At 41.4% G+C, this 20,447-nt stretch overlaps 1 protein-coding gene across 1 annotated transcript; it reads right to left on the reverse strand.

Moving 5' to 3' along the window:
- Positions 1 to 228: 228 nt before the first annotated feature.
- Positions 229 to 17,152, reverse strand: LOC108683283. Its single transcript, XM_018172585.2, has 13 exons — positions 16,904 to 17,152; positions 14,399 to 16,096; positions 13,876 to 14,046; positions 13,082 to 13,649; positions 11,820 to 11,935; positions 7,343 to 7,444; positions 5,948 to 6,025; positions 5,391 to 5,612; positions 4,406 to 4,723; positions 4,031 to 4,204; positions 3,661 to 3,802; positions 2,507 to 2,612; positions 229 to 1,881 (listed from the first exon to the last, which is right to left on the reverse strand). The coding sequence occupies exons 1-13, from the start codon at positions 17,045 to 17,047 to the stop codon at positions 1,716 to 1,718; spliced, it is 4,005 nt and encodes a 1,334-aa protein (XP_018028074.1). The 5' UTR covers positions 17,048 to 17,152; the 3' UTR covers positions 229 to 1,715.
- Between the last annotated feature and the right edge of the window lie 3,295 nt (positions 17,153 to 20,447).

The following is a 20,447-nucleotide window of genomic DNA, read 5'->3' on the forward strand; positions in this document are numbered from 1 at the left end:
TTCTGCATAGCGACTAAGCGATGTGTAATTTCCCATTTTCAGCATTAAGTAGAATATTTCAAGGAACGCTATTGGCTGGGTGTGATCAGTGACGCAATTAATATCCCCGCACGTCAAGAAATTTTTAATATAGAATTAGAAAACACTCGCCATGTTAGATTCACAAAATGAATAGATTCATAACAAGGCAATAAACTAAGCCAGGAACCATGTTAGATTCACAAAATAAATAGATTCATAACAAGGCAATAAACTAAGCCAGGAGTAAAAGAGTGGAAGTCGGCACAGCCAACACTGGGAGAGAGAAGTCCACTAGCCAGGCAGCATGATAATGAAGGTGCATAGCAAGTATAGTGACAGTACGGCCACTGTCATTGCTGCCGCAAAGCATATCAAACTTGTTGTTTACAGCACGACACTGTCACTCACAGCACGACACTGTCACTCACAGCACGACACTGGCACTCACAGCACAACACTGGCACTCACAGCAAGACACTGGCACTCACAGCACCACACTGTCACTCACAGCATGACACTGTCACTCACAGCACGACACTGTCACTCACAGCATGACACTGGCACTCACAGCACGACACTGTCACTCACAGCATGACACTGGCACTCACAGCATGACACTGGCACTCACAGCATGACACTGGCACTCACAGCACGACACTGGCACTCACAGCACGACACTGGCACTCACAGCACCACACTGTCACTCACAGCACCACACTGGCACTCACAGCACCACACTGGCACTCACAGCACCACACTGACACTGTGCCAAGATAAAAGCGATTGCAACAAATAACAATGCGATTGCAATGGTAAATCATTGAGAAGGAAGGAAGCAGCACAGAAAATATAGCCAACAAAGCTGGAGCTCAAGCAATACAATTAAATCCCTTCAAGGGAATGAACACTCGACATCGTGACAACGTTTACCAACAATCAAAGACTTAAATTAAGAACATTGTGTTCGATGGTGACGCCCATGCATCTCTCCTTTTAATTTTAGATAAGTAGTTCATATAAATAATGTCTATGTGCAATTTCGTAGTGAAATTTCATATTTATAACTATTTCATTATATGGAAGTAATTATTTCGAAGCAGTGATATATTATCATTATCAAGCAGGATAATAGTTGAATACTCTATACATTATTTGAATCAAAATTGGTACATTATAATTGGCTGAATTAGACAGACTGATTAGCAGAGCATTGCAATTCAGTCAACGGAATGACGTCATCGAAACAACGAGGAACATAGAGACTCTGACGAGTCGTTTCTTAGCAATGACAAGCAAATAAAAGGCAGACTATCATAGATATTATTTTAGTTTATCTACACCAACAAAGTCCCATCAAACGACCATTGCAACATTAGCATCTCATGAGCAATACGATTAGGGAAGAAACAATATTGTCGCACATATAGGCAACATTTACTTGACTTTACAACTTAAATTCCCTACACCCTTGACTAAGTAAGGTTTGTAGGATGACGTTTTGATAGCAGGAATACTAGCACTTGAACGAATAAAAAATTCCACAGAAGAATATTCTCACATAACAACTCTTCTATCCGACAAAGGCTACATGGTTCATTGGCGATTAATAGCGGACGAAATGTAAGCGTGACAGCTTGGTTTGAATTTAGGTATCTATTAAAAATTAAGCAGAAATTAATGAAGGCTGAAGAAGTTCATTCGAAGTGCATGAGGAGTCCCTCGACGACGACGTTGTGGACCATGGCCTCCAACATGAGGTCGCGCCCTGCCGTGCTCTCTGGCGGCCACATCAGGCAGGGGCCGAACACAATCGCCAGGTTCTTAGGACTCATGCGGTTGTGCGCGCTGTGCTCGCACACTCTGAAAAAAAAAGACATATCTTGAATTTTGGACCGAAATTTCAAGATATAATGCACCTGAGAATAACCTATTTAGTTCTACTATTTTGTTTTTGCTCGTCTGAAAAAAAAACAAATCGTTAATATCAATTCAAATATAAGAAGACATAAAGTGGAAAAGAACCCGTTTGATTTTCACTGCATTTTTGCTCGCGATCGACGGATTCAATATCTGAACGAATTTTTGTTGGAATGACTGCTGCTGCATCCATCATAAAAACAGCACGATCATCAATGTTATTCTAAGCACGATGTATTTGGTGCACCAGGCAGCCATACCAGAAGACTAATTCTTCGTAATTCATACTAACACTAACAAAAACTTCTCACCAGATATATTATATGGGGTGAAAGAATTCAATAATTTTAAATAAAACGTACATCTTTCACAACTAGAATATCAAATGGAACATTAAATAAACAACACGAAGAATATATCTGAATAATTACACGAACAGTTCAAGTTTAATACGAAGTGCAAGGAACAGGAACTTTTAGATAAACAATTTGAAGAATATATCTGAATATATATCACGAACAATTCAAGTTCAATAGAGTGCAAGGAACAGAGAACTTGATGTCCTCACCTCTTCAGATGACGCAGAAGGAGCTTTAAGGTCTCCAAATTCTCTACAGGCATCTTCTTGGTGGCCGCTTGCAGTTCATCAAGATGTCGGCCGCCCCGCTGTAGCGCTGCAACACATTCACGATATTACAATGCTTTAAAAATACCATACACGACAATTTCTTCAACAAAATCTCACCATAAACCATCCGAGACCTGGGCTAATTCTAGGTAATAGCATCCTAATAAATCTGTAACTCGCCTGTGAAGCTTTTTAGCTTATATGGGCATTCGCATGGAAGCATTTTGTATTTTTTTTCTCCAATTTTTTGACATTTTCTTGTTATGAATTTTTTTTGTATGCTCCTGTGTGAATAAAGAATAAAGAACTACGTCAGAAAGAGTTATGCACAGGAGCAAGTCAGAGCCATGTACAGAACTAATCAAACAAGAGGTGGAAACTTTGGCACTTACCTTGCAAGTTCTGCTCCAATGATGAGGCAAGCAGGGGAAAATGTGCAAGCAATTCATTAATAATCACTTTATAATCCCACAGGAAGCCAGTTAGTATCAGTAAGAGGTAGACAGAAAGCCCGTTAGTATTAGTAAGAGGTAGACAGGAAGCCCGTTAGTATTAGTAAGAGGTAGACAGGAAGCCCGTTAGTATTAGTAAGAGGTAGACAGGAAGCCCGTTAGTATTAGTAAGAGGTACGCTATAAGCCCGTTAGTATTAGTAAGAGGTACGCTATAAGCCCGTTAGTATTAGTAAGAGGTAGACAGGAAGCCCGTTAGTACTAACTACTAGTAAGGTCCAAGCAATTGTTAGCTGCGGGGGTTAAACTTTTCTACTAATTGCCGTCATTAACTGCACCCTGCATTGTTAGAGCTGTCAGAGCTCCATGGTATTAATGTAATGAAGCGATTATAAATAAAGCATATTTTCCTTGCAGAGCTCAGCAGAAAAACTTCAAGCTATTAATGTAAGGTAGCGATTATAAATAAAGTATATTTTCCTAACCGAGCTCAGCAGAAAAACTTGATGTGAATAGAGCTAAGCCAGATGAGATGGCTTACTATTACTCCAGTTGATGATGGAGTAATTATGGATGCTGATGTAAATGATGGATTTACATCATTTGGTAAATTAAGGATGATGATGGAGTAAAGATGGCTTACTATTACTCCAGTTGATGAATGCGTCGTAAGCGTTGAACGGCACCAGAGGTTCCCGCAGCTCTCTGAAGAAAAGCTTCAACGCCCCAGACAAATTGTAGACGTCTTTCTCTTCATTAAGAACTTCGTAGTTGTTTTTGGCAACCTGAAAACATACGGGCGGGTTAGCATTTAGAATTTGGATGTTAATTGTACGATTGATTATATTTGTTACACACATTTGTGCTTAACAAATGTAACAACTAATGTAAAACATTTGTGTGCAACAGCACATTTGTACAAATGTAACATTGTGTTCAACAGCATATTTGTTACATTAATAAAATATAAGGAGCCTTGTTGCAATTAAAGCACAAACTGGCATTCAGCTCACCTCGTATCTGATTCTCTGTATTCGTGCTGCATTGCCAGAAATTCTGTAGAGTCCATCAGTCTTGAGGTTGCACTCTTTGTTCTCGATGGCTTTTATGCAGAGCAAGACGAACAATGGAACTTTGGTCTTCTCTTGCCGACATAATTCGGCAATACTGTTGCCAAACACTGAATCCTGTGAGGAAAAATCGCCCACTTGTTGAAACATGCTTGTTGACTTACAATCGAGAATTATCACAGAGAGAATACCGAGAAAAAGCTACAAACTTAAACAAAAAATAGTGAAATGTGGTGTTGCATCGGATGTGAAATGTAGTGTTGCTAGGAAAAAATGAAGTTGCACCAAGAAACAAAGCAAGTACGCAACACAACTCACGCGGATGATGCCTTTCTTGGTAAGAACTTCGGCAGGCGGACGTCGCTTGATGAAGTCGAGGAGCTTGGTGCGGATGGTGCGCTGTTCGCTGGATAGACCATCGAACTCTCCTTCTGCTGCCACCTTGTTGTCGCTGCGCCGTGACTTGCGGGGAGCATGCCAGTCTTGTATGACGCTGAGTTCATCACTGCGGAGGAGCAGTTCAGTGCCAGCAGCGTTGGTGAGCGAGAGGACGTTGATCTTGCTGCTCTTGTTCTTGTCGTCACCGAGGGCGATCTTTACGGGTTCTAGGAGCTCGAAGTGCTCCCTCAAGCTTGCCTGTACAGCACACAAGTTTACAGCATTAGTAGCCTAGATACTAGTTGAACAATTACTGGTATTACATACTAGTATTAATAATAGCTACATTGTTGGGTTCTAGTGTAGTTGGTAACATATCACTAGACAATAGTTGGTGTATAATTTGCGGGAGAATAAACAAATATAGGATTAAATTTGAAAAACTCCGGAATGATCTTTGAGCACTAAAAGCAGCATATAGCTGAATGCTGGGCAATGCGGCATATGGCATTGCAATATAATTTAACAGGCAAAATATTGAAGAATAGAGATGCTAATAACAAACGAACTAATTGTCGCGCACAAGACACTTGTATAAGATGTTAATGATTGAGGCTCTTCTATTTATATTGATTTCCACGACGATGATTTTAAAAATTTTTTATTCAACATGAAACGATCAGAAGAAAAATATCTCGGAAATATAACAAAAATAAATAATAAATAAAAATATATAACTCAGTACTCACTGCAGTGAGTGACAGAGAGCGCATTTTCTCGTCGACGAAAACGTGAAGTCACGAACAGACAGACAGACTGACATGGCGAGCACAATAGCGCCTTTTTCCATAAATGAGTAAATGTGCTAAAAAGGCGACTCAAAAACATAACAAAGAAACAAAAATGAATAAAAAAGGCAACGTACCTTTTTGCCATCAGGGTTTTTGGCGAAAATGAAGAAATATCGAGCCAGAGGAGGGGAGTCGCCGCCCGCCTGGGTCGAGGGCAGAAACATGCCGTCCTCGGGACTCCTGAGGGCGAGGATGACGTAGGAGGAGGTCCAGTTCTTGCGCACCTTCTTGTGCTCGCGGGAGTAGAGCGTACGCTGCAGCCAGCCCTCCTTCAGGTGAAGTACGCCTGAGTCACCCTGAGCATGCAACACAATTATCATTTACTACACGAGGTTAGAAATTTAGTTAAGACACTTTCTAGGCTGGAGAATTCTTATTTAACGCAAACGGAGTAAAATCGACAAACTTTTCGACATAAAAATAACTTTCTCAAGTTGTTCACTAATATTTGAAACGACTTCTACATGCGATGAACATGAGTTAAAAAAATAATTCATCAGTCTGAAATTCGGTTTATTATTTTCTCCGCCATTTGCAACTTTCAACATTCACCGCAAATGAAAAAATTAACGAATTAAAGCGGTCTCCCATTTAGTTATGTTATTTTCTCTACGGAGCAGGAATGTCTTACGGGACACCCTGGCGTGATGGGGGACTCGGGTGGCGCCTCTTGGTTGTCCTGCAGGCGAGCCTCGTCCCCAGCGGGGACCTGCAGCACAAGACAGCCTGCTGCTCACTCTCCATAATAACAACATCATACAAAACATTGCTTCATGTATCCATAACATACAAAAACTGATCATCATCTTCATGAAAAGCAATTGCCGCGGTGGCCGAGGCCCGTTGGAGAAGACTAAGATACGTCATTGAAAGGCGATGACGACGATGACTCCATCAACCAAGTTGGGCAATGATGCAACATGTTGTTGTAGTTGTAATTGCCTATCCTGGTAGTCGCGACTAGGGAGGGGGGGGGAGATAGGTCAGTTTTTCCGGGCACTTGGTGCGACTGGTAGTTCTACGACCATCACTGGCTCGCTGACCCGCCAGAACAATTTCATTGCATTACACAACACCCTGGACAAGCCAGGTACTCATTTCGAGGTACTCGAAATAGTACTCGAGGCAACATCGTCAACCGGCCTCGGTTATGTGAGTATTTGTCGACCCTTCACTCGAGGTCGACATAAAATGAGAACCAAGGCACGAAAAAAACATACTCCACGGCCAAACGCCGGCAACTATCTTGTAAAAGTTCACTTTATTGCACTGGGATGTTCATTCATTAAAACTTCGGTTACACGAGTAAAACTTGCCGTTTATTCCAGTAAAGAAAACTTAAAAGCAACAGGTTGAATAAAATAGTAGAACAAGCACGACTGACATTACACTGCTTGATGGAGCATATAGAGCACAGCCACAGTAACTAGCGCTAGGGCACAAGATCGCTAGTGGAGCAACGGAGCGAGGTGAGTTCAGTGTAGAACCTCACTGTAGGGCTGGCGGGACACGACTCACTACCTCGACCCACAGCCGCTCAGACCTGACCTCGTCCTACGTGGTTCCCACTGCTACAGGTCTGACTTAAATGTTAAAAGCACAGCTTCGCCAGACGTAATAAAATAATTTCGCCAGAATGAACAAAAAGGCATATGAGAACAAATGATAGCATAGAATAATGAATATTAGTGAACGATCGATATTCATCGTTCACAGGTCAGTTTTTCCGGGCACTCAATGCGACTGGGAGTTCTACGACCATCACTGGCTCGCTGACCCGCTAGAACAATTTCATTGCATTACACAACACCCTGGAGAAGCCAGGTACTGATTTCGAGGTACTGGAAATAGTACTCGAGGCAACATCGTCAACCGGCCTCGGTTATGAGAGTATTTGTCGACCCTTCACTCGAGGTCGACATAAAATGAGAACCAAGGCACGAAAAAAACATAAAAAAACACTCTGTGCACGACAACCACACCGGCACAACTATTATCTAATAGTTTTTAATGGTTGTGAACTCACCCGGTCTTGATGGTGCGAGGAAGTGTCAGGAAGAGTCCAGGTGGATCCATGGTTTTCATTGTTGTAGTAAATTCTGCCGTCTGTAGTGCTATACGCCTGCCACTGCAGCCACAAACAAGCCAAGTTAGACCACATGCACTTAAGCCGGCACATATTATGAGTTATGATTAACTGCCATCAGCGTTACGAGAAGCCATTATATACGATGGCATCAAAGCAAGCTCGTTAAGAAGCCATGCTTGACAACATAGCTCCATTCAAGTTAAGTTTTAAGAGAGCAGTCCTACATAATTTAAAAGTCCTACATAGTTTATCAGTCCTACATAGTTTAAAAGTCCTACATAGTTTAGCAGTCCTAAATAATTCAACAGTCTTACATAGTTTATCAGTTACAATTTAACTGATAAGGGGCTAGGCCATTGTGAACAGGCCATTTCAGTCAGCCTGATCTTATCATTTTAATCAACTTATTCATTAAATAATGAACATTATGGTTAGGTAACGAAAATTCCTAGGAATATGACTCAATAATGCCAGCATTAAAATAAGCATAATGATAAATTGTCATGAAAATGGTTAACTTAGTGAAGAGAAAATGCTGGACAATTAGTACTAACCAATGTTACTTTTATGTTACAAGAATCAGAGTGAGAAGACTATAAGATAAGGATGTGTCGGGATGAGCGAGTTGCAGCAGGCAGCGGAGATAGAGCCGTCTGAGTTGGTGGGTAACCTACCTTTTTGCGAGGACTCGAGGCTTACAAAGTTGGGCTGCAGGAGCGAAATTGCGACCAAAACTTTTTCAAGTCAGGTTCGCAGCTTGCGCAACACAATACATAAAGAAAAAAGACTTGAGTAACCTTAAAATCGAACCTAAAGATACCTCTGTCGCAGCACTGTCGGCAGTATTGTGGTCACGAGAGGGCGGGGAAGCTGGAAATCCAATCTGGTGGGTTGACGCACTAGAATATTGGGCCCGCGGACTTGCGTTGCTGCAAGACGCGTTCGTCGCGTCGCTCGCTACCGAGAATTTATTGCTCAAAACGACAGCAGAGCAGCAAGTCGACGCATGCATGAGAGCTTCAGACCGCGGAGTCCCAACAACATCAGACGCCAGGCTATGTAACAGACACGCACTGCTTCCAAACGCCGGTGAACTCGTGATGTCGCCAGATGGCGAGTACGACGTCTCAGAACTGTGTTTCTTTCTATGCAAGTTAGGAGGAGGGAACTGAAATGATACATTATCTACATCCACGTGCTCGGTACTCGAAGCGATAGATTTCTCTTCCATCACTTGTGAAGCTTCATCGATCACTGAAAACGACGAAGAACGCACCCCGGGACCGAACTTGAAGTACTGAGGCGACCAGTTAGCATACAACGGCTCGGGAGATTCACGGTAAGAAGAGGAACCCCGAAATATTTCCGGAAGTTTAATAGGCGAAGTGGCGATGCACGAAGGAGGGGAGAAGTCGGTAGAGACTTCATCCTCTCGTAGCTCTTGTGGAGGCAGATTCTCTTGACTTGGATAAACTTGAGGCACGCCAGACGAACGCAAGTGTGCGTCAGGTTCAAGTCCTGGGTGGTTTTCAGAGGCTGAACGCAGTGGTATTTGTTGTTCATAATTGGCAGAGAAGTAGTCGACCGACATGCGGGAATCTGAGTTATGCAGCTTCCGTGCAGCGGATGGGGAAGGATCGCTCACAGAAAAAGACGCCTTCAGAGCTCGTCGCTCGCGAAAACGAGCCGCTTTAGAAGCTAGCTCTTTGAGCATCTGGTGTCTTAGAGATAAACTATTGCTAGGAGGTGACAGCTTTTTCAATACTTCCGAGCCATCATTGACTTTATGCAAATGTACTTCACTGCCATCGTGTGGACAGTCCTTGCAGTCGTGACAGAGAAAGCTGGATTTAGGATCGGCTGTCTCACTGCGGTGACTGCGATGGTGCACGGCGTTCCAAAGCTTGTCTCTGCGACGCGTTGGCTGCACCAAGGATGTATTCCTTCCCAGGGACAAGGACCCTGACAACGATGATGCTGAGTCACAACCATCCACGGAACATAGGAGGTCGTCCATGGAATGCTGGGGTCGCAGCAGCGCAGCGTTGGGCAGAGTGCACGCCCGTGAGGTGGAGGTCTTCACGGATCCAAAAGAAGACATGCGTTTAGGCTCAGCAAAACTGTACGTCACGGCAACATTGCATGAGATACGAACGTTCTCACCCACCCCGGGCACCGGATAGTTCTTACCGGGTTCGGCAGGGGAAGTAATCGCCACTTCATTAATCCTGGGATTAGCTTTCCTGCGCACTTGAACGTCCACAGCTTCCATGGTTACGGGGTTAAATTTGCTGAGCTTGTCAGTCTAAATATGACAGGAAGACATTGTCCAATAACGCTACCTATTCACTTTTACAACAAACGAAAAAATTCAATTTGAAACATCAGAACGCAGTTCAAAATACGAATTAAATTGTAAAGTCATTTTTTTATATTATTCTGAAGGATGAACAATATTGGGGAGGGAAAAACTTCATATCACAATCAATTTCATCACGAATAACATCTTCTCAACGTGCTACACGCTTTTAACTGAACGTCGCTGGTGACCATTCAAGTCAGTTGATCGATAGCAGATATTGCATAGCACGACCTTGAAAACTCTTAATAACTTTTCGACAAACTCGTCTTCCTTTAACTTATTTCAACTCAATATATGAAGACTTAATCGCCGAAGTCAAAAAGTGTCAATGGCGGATGATGTTTCGGCAATGAATGTGAGTGTTCAGCGTCCATAAGTCCCCGTTCGTCACGAGAAATATCGAGCATCAACGAACCGGAAATTGCGGACCACTGACATAATTCTGAAGCCTTTGCAATGAGCGCAAACACTGAGGTGGACAAATCGCTTCTACTTTGCTGCCTCTGCCTACACCATATCAAAAAACTCGATTCAATTAGATACAAAATTGGTACAAATCATAGATTGAGCTAATTATCCAACTCTTAACTTTCGAATTGGCGGTTTCAAGCGTTGAGGAAACTATCATATTTGTTGGTTCAATTTGTGTCAAATTTCAAATTCTGCAGCTGGCACCGCAATCAATGAGTATGAAGGTATTATTCTCCGTCTCCACACCCACGATAAGGGAGCAGTTCAGTTTAAAATATTCATTAATTAACCGCCACAAAAAATGGTTCACTTGTCGCGATATCTACGTTCATTAGTCATATAGGCGTTCAGAACGCGTATTTATATTGTGGAATCACCGATCTGATAAAACAATTGAATCTTTGACTACAAACACAATACACAAGCGTCGAAATTTAACCAGAAGCACCATGCACTACGTAAAAAACCAAGCTAAACGTTCAACCACATAAAGTTTATTTCGGGAAACAAACAGAAGTTAATATCTATACAGACTTTCGTTATACTTCTTATATTATCAGTCTGCCTATATCGCAAGTTCACAAGGAATTTAAAAGCAAAGAAAACACCAAGCAAATTGACCATATCGATATTGAAAACGTTTCGGAGTCCAGATGGAGCTGGACTTCTAAACATTTTCAATATCGATATGATGAATTTGCTTGGTGTTTTCTTTGCTTTTAAATTCCTTATTCGTTATTTTAATAGCATTGTCAATAGAACACAATATGGGTTTACGGCATGTCGCGCACGGCGCCCTCCTCCAGCAGGCACCTGTGCTGACCACACTGCCGGCCACACGCAGCACCAGCACCACAGGATGCTGTGCTATCTCTGCCTGATAACTGCACCACAGCAGCTGCTGCAGTGATCAGCTCAGCAGTGCAGCAGTGACTACGTAGCAGTGCAGCAGTGACTCAGCAGTGCAGCAGTGAAGTGCGGTAGCAGTAGTGCAGCAGTGAAGTGCGGTAGCAACAAAGCAGCAGTTACTACTTAGCAGTGCAGCAGTAGCAGTAGAACAGCAGTAGCAGTAGTACAGCAGTAGCAGTAGTGCAGCAGTAGCAGTAGTGCAGCAGTAGCAGTAGTGCAGCAGTAGCAGTAGTACAGCAGTAGCAAGTAGCGCAGCAGTATTACATTAGTATTAAGCATTAGTATTAAGCGTCAATTGTATATCAAAAAGCTGCTATCAAAAAGCAGCAACTAAGAGGGTTCACTCGTTGCGTACTGATGCGGCGATTTAAATTATACGTCATTTGTGTTCACACCCACCGGTTGGCACAAAAAGTGTGTTTAGTGTTCCTGATCAATAGTAATTAGTTATCCTGATAGGGAAGAGGCTGAGTATACAAAACTGAGCTAAAAAGCACCGGCATTCAAATGCAAAATCTACTGGCGTATTGTTAGGGCGCACGCAGCTCTCAGGTCGTGAGTGTGTTGGTGCACGCAGCTCTCAGGTCGTGAGTAAGTTACACTCACCTCACACACTCACCAACGTCACTTCCCTCACATATCATCACGCACATACAGCAGCAAGTCACTCACCTTTTCACCAGTTATTTTGTTGGTGAATAACACGTCGTCCTCCTCCCTCTCGTAGCAGCTGGGGATGTGAACGTCGGCCAGGGCTTCCCTCACGCAGTCCGTTTCGTTGATCGTGTCTGCAACATGTATTCTTTTGAGAAAAACTATAAAGCAATGTGAACAAAATTGAACGATTTCAAATTAGAGGCAAAGAATATAAGATGTCTAAAATACATTAACAAGTAGGATTTAAATAATTTCAACAGTCTTGGTGCTTTGCATAGGTACCCGATAGTTGAATATATAACTGATACGGGGGAATTTGAAAGTTCACTTCCTGATCGCATTTGAAACATATTCTAATAATCATGACCTCATGAGGCAGTCCGCAAAAGGATAGAAAAGGTTTGATTAATCCCCGCATTCGACACAAGACCTGTTAAGGGCTATCAGATTTGTCAACAAGCTTCAATATCAACGATAGCATAGAGTGCAAAGTACTGCCAAGATGACAACTCAAATGGACATCGCGCCACATTTACTTAAATTAAAGGACCGTCGAGGGAAAATGCAAGCACAAAATAACTAATCCCTTCTTTAGAGACGGGGCGACTGTACGAGTATACATACGCACAATAAAAGTTCTGAAAATTTCAGCTCCATCAAATTCTGTGTGGAAGAACAAGTCTTTCTTCAAAACAAGCAACAGAAATTCCTTCATCGGAGGTGCGGAACATCTCAACAACAAATTTACGTCATAATTGACTGGTCAGGACTTCAAGAATCGCTTATTGTGGCTTTAAATAAAATTACACCATAGCAAAATGAGCTGATGGATGCTCTCCTTAATGGGATGTGGATTAATTCCAAAACGGTGAACTTGGGAAAAACTAAACTAAATTGAATAGTGTACGGGAATTTCTGTCGAGTGTTCAGTATGAAGACACAGTGAAGCCAGCAGCACAACAAGAAGCCTTCAGAAACAAGCAAAGCTTTATGGCACGAGTTGCGTTTCAGAACTTTGGATATAAATAAGTCCGGGCATGGTTCAATGTGAGAATAAATTTAGTTATAATATCTTATCTGGCGCAAAAAATTAAAACAAGCTGTTCACGCGACAGCATTAGGTTCGTGATGACAGGATTTGCATGTGGGAGATTACATAGTCTCTGAAATTGCGTGCCCCAAGATCTAACCACAAAGTGCAGAAAAGTAGCAAAAACCTAGTTACAGCAAACAATGTAATATAATCCCCCATGCAGCAGAGCAGACCAATCAACCACCTGAAGGGTCGGCAGATGACGTTGGTTTTGCCCCATGAGGAGGCCGGGGAGGCAGCGCAGGGCTGTGCTGGTGCTGCTGCGCTGGTAGCGACTGCCACACGTAACTTGGTGTGTCACCAGACAAGTTGGGAGCAGATATTTGGTCCTCAGTGGCGCCTGGATCATTACCTGTCATGGTACGATCATGACAAGCACCATTGCAGTGATGCTGTGCTGACAATAAATTCAAATTTTGATTGGTCTGTGGCATCAAATGAGCTTTGGAGTTGCTGGCTTCTGCATGGCCTCGAGACAGGTCAGAGCTGGCGTGGTTGCCCCCTGAGCTAGCACTGGAAGATATGCTGTCTATGGACGAAGGCTGAGGCGGCCGCAGATGTTGCGACTGCTGGAATGCTTGCGGTACGAGAAGAGGCTCCACGTAGGAGCTTCCGCTGCTGGTCATTGAGGAGGGCGTAAGACTGCGCTGGCCCCAATAATCGTGGTTGGGGGCCATAGTGTCAGTGATGAAGTTGCCCAATACAGGCGCGCCTCCACCGTTAGGGCGCTCACCGACATCTGCTTGCAGGTCCTGCTCAAGTCAAGAACACTGTCTGAAAATTTGAGCTTAGTAATATGAATTATTTGCTCCAACTTAATTGAAAATAGATACACTAATTTATAAGAGAACCTCAAAAAATCAATATCAAATCATCAAACATCACTTTTAATTGGAATAAAAAATGTAAAACATAAAACCAAGCTTCATATACCAGCCTTTGACCTGCAAGTTATGTCTCATAATTGAGCTTACTCACATTATTTGAATGCTCGTGTTTCTGCTGAACTTTACGAGGAGGCTTCCTTCTGTGTTCTTTTGTTGTTCTGTTATAATAGAAAGAGCAGTTGTCCTCAGGACTCCAATACTCAACCCATTCATCATGAAGCTCTCGCAGGGGCTTGTGTTTCGGGCTGGGAGATGGCGGACACTGCAACAGATGAAATTTATTTAAGAGAGAAAGAAGTTTATAATTTATTCAAATTAGTTGGTTTCAAACATTAGAATCCGAGACTTTATCATTTGGATATTAGATAATTTTAAAGAGAAGTGCAGCAGTTTAGAAGATAGATATTAGGAGGCAGTTTTGTCTGCACACCAGTGTCAGGAGCCTGTAGACAATAAAGACAAGCACCCTTCAAATACGGTATATAAAACAATGATTAAAATAAAACAACAGGAACAGACATCCAGGAACCAGTAATTTATTTTGCTTTTGATTTCAAAACCCAAGAGATAAACTTTCTGAATTAATATGAAAAATAATTCAAACTATACCATACCTGAGGAACTTTAACTGCAACATCTTGATTGGGATGGGGCACTGACTCGCGTCTCTTGGGATCAGCCTGCTTCGAAGTTCCCCTCGAGAAGAAATTGCGGATGCTTCCCTTGCGCTTTGATGCCTCAGATTTCTCTTTGAAAGATCTCTTGAAGTCATCTCCTCTATTGATTATTCCAGCTGCAGGATTGTGTTTATTGTGCTCCGAGTTGGAGAACGTACCAATGCAAGTGTAACTTCTTGACATGGTGTTCGTCAGGGGAGGTTTCTGGCTGCCAGGTTCATCCTCCTGTGACAGCGTCTTGGTGAGAGCAATTCTGCAGGCAGATCCGCCTGTCAGAGCTGCAGAATTTCTAGAGGAATGTTCTAATGAAGCAGGATATTGTTCCTTTACGTTAAATTGACCTGCCTGGTTGCCAACAAAACTCAACATTTTGCTGTCTTGCAGTAAAGGTAGAGGTTCTTGTCCATAGGCAAAATGCTCAGATCTGTAATTACTGCCGTCATAGGTACCATCTTTGACAAGATCACCATGAGTTTCAGGCTGTGGTACATGCTGGTTTAAAGGTTGTAAATGCCTCATGATTTCCTGATTGGAAGTGTCACTTAGCAAATTACTCTTGTTGACCTTGCTTTTGTTTTTCTTTGGAGGGAGCGATGGTGGAGGAGAGTCAATCCAGTGTGACACGTCGATGTCGTCAGTGACGGTCCGTGGGTAGGAGCTGTTCTGTGGCCTGATCTCGTCCATGACCAGCGACCGGCGCCGTAGGACGCGCTCATCATCGGTAGCTTTGATACTTTTCTTCACATTGTCATTAGCGTCCGCATAAAACCGATCTCGAGATAAAGATTTGAAATCTACAGAATTTGATCTATTTCTGGATGACAATGAATTATTCAACATGTGATCAATAAAACTAGGGGGACTATCAAGCTGTTCATCACTAGAAGCTTTCCCGCTCTTAACATTGCGACTAGAATACTCCGAGTTCACGTGTTCAATTGTACTGAATCTGCCACTACAAAGAGTATCAGATTCTTCTATAATGTCATCTAAGGAGTCAGAGCTGCAGACACTGCCTTCACACAGGCTCAGGCGAGATGACTTGCCTGAGCCTCCATTGCTGTGAGTGAGGAAGGCATCAACTGGATTCCTGTTATAGTCAGATATTGAGGAGGCATTTGACTGGGACTCTCGGCACCCAGGAACAAGTGCTGGAGTTTGCTGCAACGAGTTAGGAAAATGAGAAAATAATATAGGCCGACTGATATCCTCCTTTGTTATCTTCTGTGGTTTCTTCCTATTTTGATAGTTGCTGGAATCCTCAGTGTCTTTGATTTCAACATGTGGTAGTGTGTAGGTGTTTGGCACAGGATGGCTAATATCCTTTTTAGAGTACCTACCTTCCTTTTTCTTCAAGCTTTGTCGATTTGATTGTAAAGATTCTGATTCAGTATATTGCTTCTGATGTAGTGAACGTTGATAGTCCTGTGCCAGGTCTTGTTTTAACCACGCAAGGAGTCGGGCTTGCTCTGCATCAAGCGCAGGAGAGTTGCTGCTGCTGCCGAGACCTGCAGCCACCTCAGGAGATCGCTGAAACTTTGCTTTCAACGTGTCTTTCTTCTGCTGCGTCGTGATCTTAGCAAGGCGGAGGTATGACTTGGGTGCCCAGATGACCTTCTTATTTGTGTCAACAATCTGTAAGATAGAATTTCAGTAGCAACACACAATGAAACAAATATACAACATAAATATATCATTTATTCATAACAATTTCGTTCCTTTTTGGGAAACCATACTCAAACTATAGGTAATATTATGACAGCAGGGACATTCCACACCATGTGGTCAAAAACAGAAAAAGTTCCCACCATGACAGTCATGACTCCAATACTTCCTAGCTTCCATCAGCAGCACCAGACATGTATTAAATAAAGTCTCCCTATACTCCAGGCTTCTGTAATATCTGATATTTAGAGCCCTTGTCTGAAGGGTAGGCAGTCCCCATGCATGCAATATAATACAAAATGCCATTTTTGGGTTCACGTAAATTTGAAATTATTCTCAAGAAAGCTTTATGAGAAAGAAAAGACAATGCAAATTTTTTGTCCTGGTTGTAGCTAAATTAATTATAGGTAACATTACTGATGCAAAATTCAGTCAAAGAAGTCAGCTCGAAGGGTACTTCAAAATTTGTCATAACCCAATGTAACGACAAATTTTGTCCAATACTCAGACTGCAATAGTTTCCTTGCTGATAAAGAAATATCTGAACTACCAAGCTTTATGTTTGTGTTGGACATGATACATTTGTATTTGCAACTACCCAGACTCTATGGCCACCTTGCAGGATCTCTTAACTTTAGAATGTCACCCTTAATTGCAAACTTTACCAAAGTTCACATCCAATTACAATAAAATAATCAGTCTGAATTTGCTTGTGAACAGTACGGTATCAATTTGCTTTGATAAGCAAAATATTTACAAATGGTATATACAACTTACCTGCCACCAATCAGTTCTCTTCTGAAGCACCAAGTAGCGTTCATTTCGGTAAATTCTGTGGTTCCGTCCCTGATACGTGTATGAAAAATCTTCAATTACGTCAACATACTCATCATCATCATCATTGAGCCCCAAGTCACTCATGGTGCATTTTAAGGTGCATGAACCTGTAACCTCACACAGCCACAGGCCATAAAACCTTCAAATAGAAACAAAAGCATGTAAGTTATATATCAATGGGCACAGAATTATGCGAGGCAGTAAAACACTTAACTCATGGTACAAACACTGTCTCTTATACACATCTAGATGTGTATAAGAGACAGCTCCAGACCTAACCCCAGATTCCATTAGCTAAAATAAACAGACGTCCTAAATCTAAGCTGTCGTTAACCAGGCAANGTCTCACCATCAGTCAACTGAGTGCCATAGTCTCACCATCAGTCAACTGAGTGCCATAGTCTCACCATCAGTCAACTGAGTGCCATAATCTCACCATCAGTCAACTGAGTGCCATAGTCTCACCATCAGTCAACTGAGCGCCATAGTCTCACCATCAGTCAACTGTGTTGGAGTGCAAACATAAATGAACTCAATCACCATCAATCAATTCTGAACCACAGTCCCACCCCTAATAGTTATCAACTTTACAGCAGTAACCACATAATAGTTTTTTACTGCTCTGAGCTATGTGAACTCTAACAAATTAAACAATATTGCTTACATAACCTAAGTAGCAGTCAGGTAAGTATTTTATGAAATATCTTGATTATAGAATAATTTAGTCCCATTTGTAAGCAGATCACTCTTTCATCAAAATGATTGCACTAAAAAAACTACGGTATACTGGTTTAACTAAAGATAACTGCTTGCTCAACATGCCCAAGAAGGTCATTGGTGACTTTTTTCATCAATTTCAAGTTGGAGTCACTAATCCTAAGTACGGTACCTAGGTAAATAATCCTCCTTCATATCAATACCATTACTTAAAGCTTTAGAAAATGTATAATTGCACTTAATCTACTCAAAATCCACAAATTGAAAAAGTCAACATACCATCAAAAGGGGTAGGTAATGAAAGGCAATTTTGAGCATTTCTTGTAATGACTTCTTACCATGAAATATTTAATATACAAGTTTAGGCTCATTTTAAAGGTCTTTGCAAGGGTTATAGCATGGCATTTCCAAAAAAGTCTATATGCTATTTGTATTTTGTAAGGTGCCAGACGCAAAAGGAAAGCATCCCAAATTACCCATGGGGGCTGGGAGCGATGAGATTTTGGACACGAGATAAAACTTAATTTTAAAATATTTGAAACATGCAGAGTGTACTTGACTACTCATTCATTACTAACAGTACTCTGAAATCCTCTTCTTCCTTTGTAGATGATGTAGATGTGGAATAAATGACATTTCTGTGAAATGTACTTGATTTTTCTTTATTGATGTGATATTACCATATCCATGGACATGCCATTGAGCATTGACAACAACTTTGTGTACTGCAAGCTTCATAGCAGCAGCCGTATAGCATTTCTTCTGTATCTGTAAGCTTAAAGGACTGGGCAGGTAATTTTGCACCATTTTGATTAGGTCTAGTGAATTCGCTATAACAAAAAAATATTGTAAAAGGCTGTGCAGAAATGAATATATTAGTGACAATCATCATATTTTTTTGGAGAAATAAATGATAGTTTAGGTTAATTACTTTTCATTACATGTTGTCTGGTGCACAATTCTATCTATGACACAGACATTCTATGCATAATTTTGTGATGACCCATGTCCCATGATGCATTAATTTTTTGTTAAGTAAATTTTTTGCTGAGCAAGGTAAATATAATCAAAATTATTTGTTGTTAATCAATTTTTTAATTACATGAAGCCTTTGCTAAACAAGATTCTACTATAAATGTGTTTTTAAAAGTGTCTCGTGTGCGTATTACTCTGTAGGGTGTCTCTCATTACTCCATCTTGCAGAAACAGCTGTCATTTTTTGGGGATTGAGCTATGCAAATACTTGCAATCATGTTTTTAAGCTAACACCTGCGTGCAACTTTTTTGCAAGTAAAATTTCTTAATATGACATATATATATATTTTTTTGCTACAGACCTTAGCAGAGGTACTTTTCCAAACTCTCACTTTTCAAACTTTTTTCAGGGATTTTTCAGAGGTAGTAATTGTATCATTTTGTATGATCTCTTAACTTGCATTACACTGCACAGATAGGGAAAATGTTGGAACTTTACACTATGTACTATTTTTAGTTTTGCAATAATAATTCAATTAGTTTAGCTGCTACAACATTTCGACAAAATGATAGAAGACTGTCCCAATTTACCCCACCTGACCCTTATTACCCCATTTGACGGCAGGGATAGGTGCTTTGTGGATTGTGGTCATACCCCAAACTCCAAAGTCCACTTAGTCCAGGATTGAGATTGGAATTTTCCTAGCTAGGTATTTGTTTCTGAAATCTTGCAGCTCAAACGTGACAAGTTTTCAATACATTTGGAATCTTGTGGATTGATTGTGCTCTTTTGTTAACAATTAGATAGGACATAGGAGGTAATTCATCTGACTGAAATCTGGCAGTTTCAGAAATGGCAGGAAAGCACTAGTTGCAGCCCTAATGGTAAGGCCCTATAAGTTTTTCATGCTTGCCCAAGTCCCAACTACTGCAGCCTGCGGCTGCAGGTTTAAAACCTCTGCTTTAGTCTAATAGTCTCTCTAGAACTGATGGTAACATATCTTTCTAGTTTTACCTTTCAAAATTCAAATAAGGGAGTAAACTGTAATGACAATGGAACTAAAACAAAGCTTAATATAAAGGAAAAGCTGGAGAGGTGATGCCGTGACGGAATTACCTACGATGTCGGAATATACCGCATTTACCCTAATTAAAGAAAAAAAACACCCTATTTTTGGATGCACTTAATCTAAAGTATTACCATGCCATATATATATGTAACCATGGCAATGGCGGGATGGGAAAGCACCAGTTGCAGCCCTAATGTATAAATTTTTCATGCTTGCCCTGTATTTTCTTAAGTATGATAATGCTGGTATCCAGGATACTTTAATGGTCTACATATAGGACTCAAAAATAAACTTGAGGGAGAGTCTAAAAAACTCTCTGCTTTGCCACTATGCTTGCCCAAGTCCCAAGTTCCCAACCACTGCAGCCTGCAGGTTTAAAACCACTGCTTTTACTTTTAGTGCTTTAGTCTGATAGTCTCTCTAGAACTGATGGTAACATATCTTTCTAGTTTTACCTTTCAAAATTCAAATAAGGGAGTAAACTGTAATGACACTAAAACTAAAAGTGACAAATTATCTGCAATGCTTTAAAAGTTATGGGCCTTAGCTACTTACTACCTAGTTGCTAATAATAGGCCAGCTACCTAATCAATTTTGGTGACCAAACTCTGTACACTGCACACTGGCCACTGCACAGTTATGCCCTACTACACAGTCTACAGTCTACACTACACTGAGTAGCCTACACTCTACAGTGTACAGACTACACTGCTGTCTCTTAT

Source organism: Hyalella azteca, unplaced genomic scaffold (genome assembly GCF_000764305.2).
Source record: "Hyalella azteca isolate HAZT.00-mixed unplaced genomic scaffold, Hazt_2.0.2 contig220, whole genome shotgun sequence".
In the NCBI taxonomy this organism is placed as follows: Eukaryota; Metazoa; Arthropoda; class Malacostraca; order Amphipoda; family Hyalellidae; genus Hyalella; species Hyalella azteca.

What these genes read in the sequence shown, in the direction of transcription:
- LOC108683283 (XM_018172585.2), bottom strand. Translation starts at nt 17,047, where the DNA reads ATGAGTGACTTGGGGCTCAATGATGATGATGATGAGTATGTTGACGTA. An exon ending in CCATCACGCCAGGGTGTCCC is followed by an intron (nt 5,613 to 5,947) that starts GTAAGACATTCC and finishes TTGCATGCTCAG; the next exon opens with GGTGACTCAGGCGTACTTCA. An exon ending in AAAACCCTGATGGCAAAAAG is followed by an intron (nt 4,724 to 5,390) that starts GTACGTTGCCTT and finishes TGTGCTGTACAG; the next exon opens with GCAAGCTTGAGGGAGCACTT.